The sequence below is a fragment of the Stegodyphus dumicola genome, chromosome X1, assembly GCF_044657685.1.
Source record: "Stegodyphus dumicola isolate Sdum_Otavi_A_Nest chromosome X1, ASM4465768v1".
NCBI lineage: Eukaryota > Metazoa > Arthropoda > Arachnida > Araneae > Eresidae > Stegodyphus > Stegodyphus dumicola.
Window position 1 is genome coordinate 233,760,769 of NC_140780.1, and position 12,133 is coordinate 233,772,901.

Genomic DNA, 12,133 nt, shown 5'->3' on the forward strand with positions numbered 1-12,133 from the left:
ATGCTTAAATTGTTTGATGGAAAGATAGATATTTAAAAATTCCCGGTCATATGTGCTATAAGCTTTCTGGGTGTCATTTAATTTTTTGGAGTAAAATGCAATTGGTCTTTAATCTCTGTTTTCATATTGCTGTGGAACGGATCCAATTGCAAAATTAGATGCATCTGTACATAAAGCTAATGGTAGATCTGGACTAGGGAAAGTTAAAACAGCAACATTGGCTAAATTTTCCCTGCATTTTTCAAAAGACTTCTTTGCTTCTTCTGTCCATGGAATTTTCCTTCGATCTTTTTTTGTTGAACCTTTCAAGTATTCATTTAGGGGAGCTGCATCTTTTAAGTATCTTCTATAAAAGTCAATCGTTCCTAAAAATTTACATAAATAATTTTAGGAAGTTTATAACTTGTTATGGCTTGTACGTTTTCTGGAAGAAGTTTTGAGCCATTTGGTGTTATCAAATATCCCAAAGATTCTAATTTGGTCACTCCTATCACTGGTTTTGATAGATTGATGCGTAGGTCATACTTTTGAATTCTATTAAATACTTCTGTAAGATGTTCTTATGTTGTTCCTCAGTTTCCGACACTATTAGAATGTCGTCCAAATCTGAAGAAATAAAATCTAGTCCAATGAAAACTCCATTAATGAATCTTTGAAAAGTGGAGGGAGCATTTCATAAGCCAAAGCTCATTACATTAAATTCAAAAGTCCAAATGGTGTTATTATAGCTGTTTTTTGTTTATCTTGTTCTGCTATTTGGATTTGGTAATAGGTTTGATGTAAATCAAGTTTAGAAAATATCTTTTGGCCTTTTAAAATGTGGTGGAAGTCTTCAATTCTGTGTTAAGGGTAGCAATCTGATATTATGACATCATTCAAGTGGTGATAATCTCTGCATGGTCTCAAAGTGGTCTTTTTTTTTTTTTTTTTTTTTGACTAAATGAAGTGGGCTTGCCCATGGTGATTTTGATGGTCTTATATTATTTTCAGGCATAAAGTTGAATTCTTCTTTGGCTGTTTCTAATCTTTTAGGATCTAATCATCTAAGTTTTGAAAAAATTGGTCTGCAGTAGTAGGTATGTTATGTTCAACATTGTTTTGTTGTAGAGATTAGTAAATCAGGTTTTGTGATTTCCGGAAATTTTGTCAAAGTATTAGAAAATTTATTATTTTTGTTTAAGGTGCTTATATTTGATTCATTGGCTGACGATGAAATTTCATCAATAATGTTTAGTTACACCATCAATTAACTTTTTATTTTTAATATCAATCAATAAATTAAACCGGTTAAGAAAATCTGCATCCGAAATATCTTTACTGACTTTGTCTATGATAGATGGCTACTGAAAATTACGGCAAAGCCCCAAATCAAGAGTTTAAATTTTGTGTCCGAAACCCAGGATTTCAGTACCATTTGCAGTATAAAGTTTAAAATCACTACTTACCTTGTCCTTACACATGGCTGGAATTAGGCTTACGTCTGCACCACTGTCAACCAAAAAGTTTATTCCAATTTTTTGTCAGTTACAAAAAGTCTGTAATATAATTCACAGCAGTTCTTTAAATCTTCATCAGCAGAACAGGCTGCTAATTCTGATTCTGCTATGCAGGCAAGTTTTTCCAGTTACATGACGACTTACCTTTTTCTGGAAAGCATCTGGATTCAAAAGTGAAGTGGTAATAAGTTTACCATCCAGATTATAATGTTTCTGACTTCTACTTCTGGCTGTAGACAATGATCACGTTTTTCCCTTACTGCATGATGACTTCTTTCATTTGGTTGGTGATGGAGATGAAGTTCTTCGATCCACTGTTCCAATGAAGATATTTTTTCTAGTAATTGTGAAGTGGTGTTTGGCAGCGCACTCGAATTCTTAACTTCAGTTGAATGAGCCTGATATCAGTTTGTGGATGCATGTCGATTTTTTTTTTGTTTTTAATATCATTTAATAAATATAATCAATATCAGCCATAACTCCAGTTTATCAATACCTTCATCACTAACCGCCAATATATTTTTCATACGGTTTGCTCCATCCATAATGTTTTTAATACCTTGTCAGAAATATCATTAGTTGCCAGGGATTTAATTTTTTGTAACAGATGGCTGGGTTTCTTGTTGCCAATTTCAATGCCAGTGAAAAGGCGTTTGATTCGTTTATTTTCGCTTTCTTCAAATATGTTTAATAAACACTCTTTTGCCAATGAATATTCGTTTTCAGTCTTATCAGTTATTATATTCCAAATGGTATCTACATATTAAGGCTCCATTTGTGAGACAATGTAATTAAACTTGGTGTCTTCATTACTTATACCATTAATTTTAAACTGTGCTTCTATATGAAAAACCCAAATTTCTGGTTTATCTATCCAAAAAGGGGGAATTTTTATACTGACCTTCATAGTTTCCGATGAATTAGCACCATATGACTGGTTTTTCTGTCTTCTCTGTGTTTGCCATAATATTTATCGTTGTTAACTTCAGGTAATGTAGCAGTTGCTACAGTATTTGGTGACTTTAAATAATGTTAAAAATAACTTTACACTATTATATTTAAAAGAAAACAATTTATTATTCACTTTTTAAAGACAAACAATATGATCCTGCAACTATTTTCATTTTTTGTTTGTTTGTTGCCTCTCACAATCTACGTCAAGTTGTACAAAAGAAAAGATTATATATGATTTGTAGAGGTTACAAGTTTTTAATTTTTTTCTACATATGCATATGTTTATATTTTCTAGTTTTTAAAAGTATCTATTATTTCTTCAAGGTCATATATTATTATTTTCTCAGCGTGAAGAGAGAAAATTTTTTGACCATTTGGAAACTTTAAGCATATTATTCTGTTTTCTGTCATAAAGTGGAGTCAAAATTAAATGTAGCTGTGTCTTTTCTGGTCTTGTATATATATTCTGAATGGAAAGCATATTCCAATGGCCAAAGGAATTATTAATGAACACAAAGCAGTTTTACATAAATTAGCTCTCGTGTTGATGTTTGTGTCTTAATTTGTATAGGGATCATAAAGCAAGGATGTGTAGATGTGAATTTTACATGAATTCAGTAGATATGTAGGCATTAATTAAATAATGTGTAAATATGTTATGAAACTGTTCATTGGCATTTGTGCCATTAGTGCCAAGTGAGGTTTGAGGTTAGTTAAAATGCGTGCAGAGTAGATTAATGAGCGGGGGCGGGGATTTGGAATGCAAAGTCTGTTAGTGTATGTGGCTGCATGAGTAGGTAGCAAATTACTAGGGCCATCCAGGAAGTAGATTACGTTTCCGTCTGTGTCCGCTAGGGGCGGGGCTAGCACGGCCATCTTGGGGTCAGAGCGTTGCGCAGCTCAGTCTGCATCTAGCCGTGCTAGTGAGAGGTTCGTGCTGTGCTCCGTTCAGATACTGTGACGGTTTGAAATGTCTGTGTTAATTGAAAATCCCGCGAGGTGCGCTCAGTAATAAGGTTTCTGACTGCAAAAAACTGTAAACCGATAGAAATCTATCGGCAGCTTCGTGAAGTGTATGGGGACAACATTATCACTGAAGGTGGAGTGCGTCAGTGGGTCATAAGATTTCAAAATGGCCGAACCAATGTTCACGACGAAGATCGAAGTGGGAGACCCAGCATAGTGACCGCCGAACTTCTCGAAAAAGTCGATGCTAAAGTCCGTGAAAATCGAAATTTCACAATAATGGAACTTTCTTTGAGTTTTCCACAAATTTCGCGAAGTTTGTTGCACGAAATCATCGGCGAAAAGCTTGGTTACCACAAGTTTTGTGGTAACCAACTTTGTTTATTTTTTTATTCCAAAACATAATCTACTTTCTGGATAGCCCTCGTATATATATGTGATAAAAACAAATATATATAATTAAACTTCATTTGGGGTAACCAGACTATCGCTTTGCAGCAGAATGAAATTGGAGCTAGTATGTGAAGTCAGAGCTGATGTAGCATAGTAACGCCAGACTACTTTCTGTTAACTCCCCCTATGATGATTGCATTAGCGAAAGGTTATTTGAAGGAATAAACTAGCCTTTCTCTTTAATCCTGATGATTACCAAGCATGATACCACACAAGTGAGATATCTGGCACATCCAAAATGATCTCTTTCGATGATGTTATAGGAGTGATTGTATGTTCCCTTCTCTTTCCAGATGTGTATATGTCCAGAATTACTTGTCAGATTAAATTAGTTCTAATCTGTAAAGACCATTCGTCTCCATTCCTGTTGTGTCCCTATACCACAGCAACCAACATCTCTGATGAGCAGGCATGAATAGCACATACCATAAACTATAGCTGTCATCTCTGTGTTGCATAAGTATATTGTTATTGCTATTTGCTCCAAATCACAGTCGTAGCACTGCTGTAAAATTCTAATTACAAGTCATCTAATTGCCTAGCATCAAGTTTCACTGCAAGCTATTGCTAGCAAGAGAATGATGACTTAAAAGAAATAAGCATCTTGCACTGTGACGGGTTTTCAGAATGACAAAAATAGTGATGCTATGTGCCATATTTTCATGGGAGTATCTGAACCATTTGATTTCTGCAAAATAGTGTCTACCTTGGTATGCATTGTTATCAACTGATTGTAGTCATTGATGTTGGCATTTTAACCCAGTGGAGATGGATGCTTCCTAAGGGCAGGACTGTGTGTCGCTGAGCTCCTACCGTATGGATAGTTTCAGGAGCCTGAAGAAAATGTTTTTCTGTGTCCCAGTACCCAGATCCATCTTGCTGAGAATCAGTGGAATCAGGTCAGAAGGAGGTTTTGGCAAAAGGATCCTGTAATTTTAAACCTTCAACAATTTTAATATGTAATTAACTGCATATGGACTAATTTTCTCTTGAAATACAGTGGCAGTTAGTGGAATGAATTTCTAGATTGATGTAAGAAATATTAGAGCAAAATATGGTTTATGAAATTACTTAGTTATTTTAGTATTTAGTTACTCAAGTTTTGTTAATTTTACTATTCTAAGTTTATTTCCTATATTTTGCATGCAAACAAAATTGTGAAGTTGTTCCTGTATACATACATAGATAGATAGACTGAGAAGGTACTGTCATGAGAAAAAGGAATCAAAAAATGTCTAATGTAGTTGAGAGTAATTTTAATACAGAGTTAGTAATTTAAATTCATTGCTTATTTTACCATTTAAATAATCTTCATAAAACACAGTTTTAATGTTACCTTCATTTTTTTCTGGTGACACCTTTCAGAATATTGCCTTGCCTCATTGACACAGAGCTTTTAGATGTGTAAGAAAAACTGCACATAATTTTATATATTCATATCCAGATAGTTTTAAATGAGATTTTTTTTTTTATTTCTAGACTGAATGGGAAAACTCATGAAGTTTTCTCTGGTGCTGCACTTGTTCTTCCTAGATATGAAAATGGTAAGTTTTTTTGTTGTTTCCTGAGCATTAAAATGGTTTTTGATTATATTATTTATGCTTAACCTAATAAGTGAACTAGGATTTATCCTCCGCAGTTTCTACAAGGACTATGAGAAAGAGGTAAATTCTTAATTAGGATTCCAAAATGCTATAACCACTTTGTACATGATTGTTTTTCTCATCATGTACTGTTGCAATTATTTGAATGTATTTCAAAAGATACACTTGTGTACTTAAAGGTACTAGAACAAATGTTGTTGAATGTGGGTGTATATGTTACTCGCAAAGTATGAAATGCCGGCATTCTATAGAATGCTGGAGAATTTTAGGCAAAGTAGGAAATAAAAGAATTATTAAATACTTTACCTGGATATTGTATATAATACCTAGGCATTCTATAGACTGACAAATGGTCTTTAGGCAAAGTATGAAAAAAATGGTAATGATAAGGCTGTTATTTAAAAGACGTTCATTCCTCTAAAATACAAATAATATTTTGAAAAATTAATGAGAGTGACAATAAAAAACTGTTCTTCGAAATATGTAAAAAAAAAAAAAAAAAAAGATAGGTGATCTTGATAGCGTAATAAATTTGTATTTTCTATCTGGCTGAGACTGGGAATCAGTAAGATCTACCTGACAATGGAAGTTAAATTCAGAAACAATCATAAGTTTCACATCAGTGCCCTTTTTAATACTTTTTTGTTTTTTATGGCAGGGTTCACAAAGGTGGTTACTACAGTTCAATATCATTACGTGTAGTGTTTTTGTAATTTGTTGAAAGTTCTTTTGATATTCTGTTATGTCATTCCTGTGCAGTACTCAAATAAGTTTTCATGAAATATAGAAAATGACTCAGCGTCTTGACTCTGAAATGATATGAAAAATAACTCGGTCGTGATATGGATGATATGGATTTATGATATGGATAAAATAACTCTTGTTGTGATATGGAAAATAACTCGGTGATGTAATACTGTATAGTAGTAATTATTCTATTTATTTCTTTAACAGAGTAAATGAATTTTCTGTGTTTCTTTAACAGGGTAAATGAATGCACTTTTGTTTTCTACAAACATCTCGTCCTAGCGATTCAGTGGTCAGTAGTTCCGTGATTCCTTCTTATTAGTCATTTTGGCTTTTTTTCATTTTGGCTTTTTTCATCATTTTGGCTTTACAAGTCATTTTGGATTTTTTATGTCATTTACTAACTTCTGATTGTAATAAAATGTGAGGTGCAATAAGCCAGATATACTTGATAAATGTGCAGGATGAAATGTGTGATCGGAAAGGAATATAAAATTAAAGTAACTTACGCCCAAAGAATGACACTTCAAATAATTAATAATATTAAGTAATATTTATTATCTTGACATCATAAAATTTTGAATTAATACCAGCATAAATTAAGTAAATATCGCCAGACAGAAGATTGGCCATCGTGATCATACAGTAGCAGAAAGAAAGTCCTACCATTTTGAAACCTAACCTTTTGTACAAGAAATGCGTACTATTCCAATCAAAGTAAATCTCAGTCCATCATCTATAAACAAAGTTTCATGATAAAATTAATCAAATTTTATAACGGAGGAAATTGAGTTGACTGGTTATTCCAATATATTTTTGAAGAAACACAAGGCGAATATTCATATCATCAGGAAAGTGGAACACGTGCACATAAAGTCCTTTTGAGGATATTTCAAGTCATAAAACATTATTAATTTACTGCAGAAGTCAGCATCTAGATAATTTTAGTGAATCTTCAGTACCAAATTTATATTTTCTAGGAGAGATGCATTACTCTACAAACAATATGGAGATGGCAGTCAAAAGAAATTAATAACAGTCTATATTACACAGCATTTGTAATTTTGAAAAATGGATTGCCTGTCTTAAATGTTCACTGGTTTCTAATTTTATCAAATTTAAAGAGGAAATCTTCCTGCAGTATTCCCATGGGCATAAATTATTGAACTTCAATTTGTAATCTATTTCTTTTTGTACAAGACTTATATGGTGATCATACAGACAAATTGAGTCTTACTTTTAGATATGTAGATCGTCACCCAGACGGTATAGTGGCTAGAGAAGCCTACTACGGCACCGAAGGGCCTGGGTTTGAATCCTGGAGAAGGCATGGATGTTTGTAAATATACATATAGTGTCGGTGCAGTTTGGTGGCACTCTAAATATGCGGGAAGCCAAAAGTCCTCTCGTGTGGATTGGTGGAAGGGGAGACCTCTGGATCCCTCCCTGGGGTGCTGTCCCTCAAAATTGGGGGTGGAAAATAGAAGTCCAACCTCTGTCCAGAATAACAGATATGTACCATATTACTTTCAATAATCCTGTCTTAATTCAAAAACTTCTAATATTTATTCTAAATGTTTAAAGCTTGATATAACCAATTTCAGTAATGATGAAACTGATTATCTTAACCTTAAAATTATCAATTGTAAAGAAACTGAACTTTTAAATTAAAAAATAGGACTTTGCAACTTTCCTACCATTAAACTCATACACTGGAATTCTAGTATTTTTTAAAAGAAGTAATTATTAGCATCATTGTCAACTAGAATCTAAAAATTAAAAATATTTGCACTGCTGTTGAAGACATCAGTGAAGAAATTCTGTATTTTAGAATAAGTAATTAAATTCCTCTAATTTTGTTAGTTTACTAAAAAATTACCCATTAGGTTGCTTTTATTTTTATTATTTAAAGGAGTTATTTAAAATCAAATATGGAGGTATTTACTCTGTGTGTAACAATTGTAAACGTAAATAGTTCCTCTATCTCTGTTACTAAAAAATGGCTACTTGTATTTTAGTCCTATTATACGTCAAATTGTTGAAGGCTTTTTTACTGTTGTACACTTTTTCCTTTTCTCAACATTCTACTCTCCAATTACATTAGTTTTACATTATTTTTTTTAAATCCCTTTTTTATACACACTTAAAATGTATGAAATTTCCTCAATTTGGAAATTTTTGTTTATAAATTGTCATTAAAGCATCTTGTTTATTTAACTTTTAAGTAAATTTCTTTCTAAAATAAATTCATTTCTTCAATATTTTGTCTTATATATTTACATTTGATTTGCAATAGTTGCTTTTGATTTAGATTTGTTAGCAGTCTTACATTTTCTTTGGTTCAAGATTTTTTAAAATCTTTAACTAACACACTGATTTTAATTTATTCAGCAGTTTTTCTAGTGTCTTATTTTATTCTGTTTATTTTTATGCTAGTTTTTACTTTAAGGTCGCATTGAAGCAGATTACTCTTGATAATTAATTAAAATTTCATATAATTTAAGTTTCAATGACCTCTAATTAATCGTTTTGAATTAATTTTACTTTAGTTTTTCTCTTGAATTATTTCAAGAATTTATAATCATACAGATATAGTTTAGAAATATGGCTCTGTTGAAAATTTTTTGGTTTCTTGAAAAAAGCTCTAGAGAATTTTCTACAGTTTGTTATTTTATTGAGTTGTTTTTATTTCAGTTTGATGCATGTACACTGCCCTCCAAAAGTTAAGGAACAGCATGTTTTTGGTGTCTATTTTGAGAATGAAGTAATATAGAAACAAGAAATTTAGAGGACATGTTCACTAAACAGTTCTTTAATGAATGCAACATAGAATATTTCCAAAGTTCAACACAAACGTCCATTACAACAAAAAATTGCACTCTTGGCAGAGATATCCAGTCTTCAAAAAACAGTACATCACAATTTTTAGATTAAAAATGTTGTGGTAACATTACAAAAATGGGTTCTACTAAGGAATGTGTCCAGCCCTAGCTGCAATACATTGGCAGCAGTGACGTTCCATTCTGTCAATTAAGTTGTTTTTCAGTGAATGGAAAGCAACAGACAGGGAATAATCCTTGTTTGAACTCATCTCATAACCGTGGAGGAGGACTTATAGCAGCAACCTGTCTCCCAAAGTAGTCCTAAAGATTCGGGTCTGGGGACTGAGCTGGCCATTCCATTTGCTCCATACAGTGATCCTGAAGATAGTTTTCAGCACTCCAAGCTTGGTGTGGTTGCGCATTGTCGTCCATCAGAAAAAATCCAGGACCAATAGCAATGGGCAGACATATTGATCAAGGATCTAGTGTCAATATCTCATGTCCATTAAAGCTACTTCATGGAACACATGCAGGTCAGTGTGACCACTGAGAGAGATTCCAGCTCAAACCATTATTCCAACACCTCTGTTACTGTGTCTTTCCACAATGTGGGACTGGTTATATCTGATATGTTATTCCCTCCAGATTAGCTGATGACCTGAATCACTTTTCAAAGTAAACCTGAACTCATCTGTGAACAGAACAGATGCCCATTATTGATTGGTCCAGAAGACGCGTTCTCTTGCTTGACATAAACAGGCACCTCTTCATTTCATTTCTGAGCTTACAGCCCTCTTTACCATCCTCTTCTTTTAGTATCGTTTATCTTGCCCTGAAACGACCTCTTAAGTAGTACACTTCTCAGCCAAGGAAATACGAGACCTTAGGTTGATGGAGTTTACATCCGATACGACCAAGTACGAGCAAGCTCCTTCGGCAAGTATAATGGCTCTTTCGGCAAATATAAACAGGCACCTCTGTGTCCTCAGGTCAATGGGACACAAACAACTGGTATTCTTGCATACACACCTGTACTATGCAATGTAGTATCCAAGATTGTTGTTTCTGTTGCCACTAAATGATCTGCCATGAGCTGAGGCACACTAATGTTGCTCCTGCTTTGGGCCAAATAAGGGTCTCCCACAGTGTTGAAACTCTTGGTCTGCCTGGAGCTTGTCTTCTAGACGCAGAATCCTTGGATTCAAACTGATAGTTAGTGGACTGCTCTACAAGAGACATTGCCGCCCAACCAGTATAGTGGTTAACGTTGCTGACTGCTGTGCCACAAAGGGCTTGGGTTCAAATCCCAGAGAAGGCATTGAGTGGTTTGGTGGAAGGAAACAGGGTGGGAGATCCTTGGACCTGTCCCCCTGGGATGCTCTCCATCAAAATTGGGGTGGAATTGAGCAAAAATTGCACTGTCACCTGTAAGGTGCTCAAGACTGTTGCCAACGATGGGTGTATCTTGAATGCTCCTTGCCACAAGGAATTTTGTGAGTTTGGGTCGATGTTGCTGTCAGACAAATAAGCACAAGTAACAGCATAAGAGACTTTGAGACATTGAAAGCAGCATCAGCTTGTGACATCCCCATTTTGATCCATCCGATTGCCTGCTACCTCAATAAATTGCAGAAACAACTTCTGGATATTGTCAACAAAATTGCTAATAACAATTGAAGGTGAACAAAATATACAATTTTCCTCCAACTCTTATATAACTATTAATTTCTATGAAATAAAAGTGGTATCTTTTTTTTTGGGGGGGGTGACATATATTAAACTAAGTTACTATCATGCATATAAACTGTGAATTTAAATGTTACTGACATTTTTGTAATGGTGAGCTTTGAAAAACATGCTGTTTCTCATTGCCTCCATGCTGTCCTATTTTGGAGGGCAGTGTATTTTCTTTTAGACTGTTGACCCCTTTTCTTTAAATATTATCTCTTAATTTTATATATAACCACTAGCTATATTAATGTTATATATGTAGCTATATAAATTTGTACAGGATGATCATTAAAAAAACTTCCCAGGTATATGAACCCCTAGTGGTCTATCCATCAAACTATAAGAATGGAATTTCATGTAGTAGTAATCTATTTGAAGGTATGTGCTTGAGATTGTGGTCATTTAAAACAATGGAGCTCTCATAGTTATGGTTACAGTAAAAAAATTCCAAAATTTTCTAATGGCAACACCTACCTGTTTCCTGTGCAAATTGATCAGCACATTGAAAAACCATAAATGGCATTGAAATGATAGACACATGATGAAAATTGCTGGATTATAAGAAACATATAAATCAAAATTTTAATTACTAACTGTTGCTTAATTCTCTATTTTAATTTCTTTTCAGTTTTGTAAAAAGTAGCACATTATATAAAATAAAAATTACGTAAATCAAAATAGTGGCTTTTGATTATGATTTCCTCTTTCTGTCCTAAAAATAGTAACTACCTATAACAAACCTCCGCATCATTTCAAAATTATTTGCTGTCATGAGTCTTTCGTAATGCTTATGATACAGTTAATTTGCACAAAGCTTCAGCCAATAATAATTTTAGTATCTAAATAAACCAATGGAAATTAAATGAAAACTGAAGCCATTTCCTTCTGACTGAGAGATTTCATCTTTAACAGATTGCACTTTCTTTCTACTTCTGTTGCTAGCTAGACCTACTAATGCCTGCTACTTTCAATCTATTTCAAAATTATAATCTTTATTGATGTAGTTCTTCAAGAACAGGTACTGTTATAAAGCCCATTTATCTGTGTTTACTTATTAAAATGTTTGGCTAACGAGAAATAAAAAGAAATATTTAAATCAACCGTGATTGCATGTTTATTCGTTATGCATCTACTACAGCAACAACTTATCAAAAATACTATGTGTGTTTATTTATATATATATGTGTGTGTGTGTGTGTGTGTGTGTGTGTGTAGGGAAAATAAAAAATATATATATAAGATGAATTATAATTTAAATTAGCAGCTTATTCTAAAAATAGGAATGTATTTGCATTGTGTCATTTCAAGACTAATTCATGTCATATCATTCTTGCATAATTCTGATGATGTAAATGGAACT

General features: G+C 33.3%; 1 protein-coding gene across 4 annotated transcripts in view; it reads left to right on the plus strand.

The window, feature by feature from the left end:
• LOC118182767 (uncharacterized) overlaps positions 1-12,133 on the plus strand; it is a 74,044-nt gene that overhangs the window by 47,590 nt on the left and 14,321 nt on the right. For all 4 annotated transcript variants that reach the window (XR_004757115.2, XR_004757114.2, XM_035352150.2 and 1 more), the window contains one exon: positions 5,349-5,413. Coding sequence is in view for 2 of the 4 variants with exons in the window: in XM_035352150.2 (XP_035208041.1) it covers positions 5,349-5,413 (65 nt within the window). In the remaining 2 variants the exon portion in view is untranslated. The remainder of the gene's footprint in view (positions 1-5,348; positions 5,414-12,133) is intronic.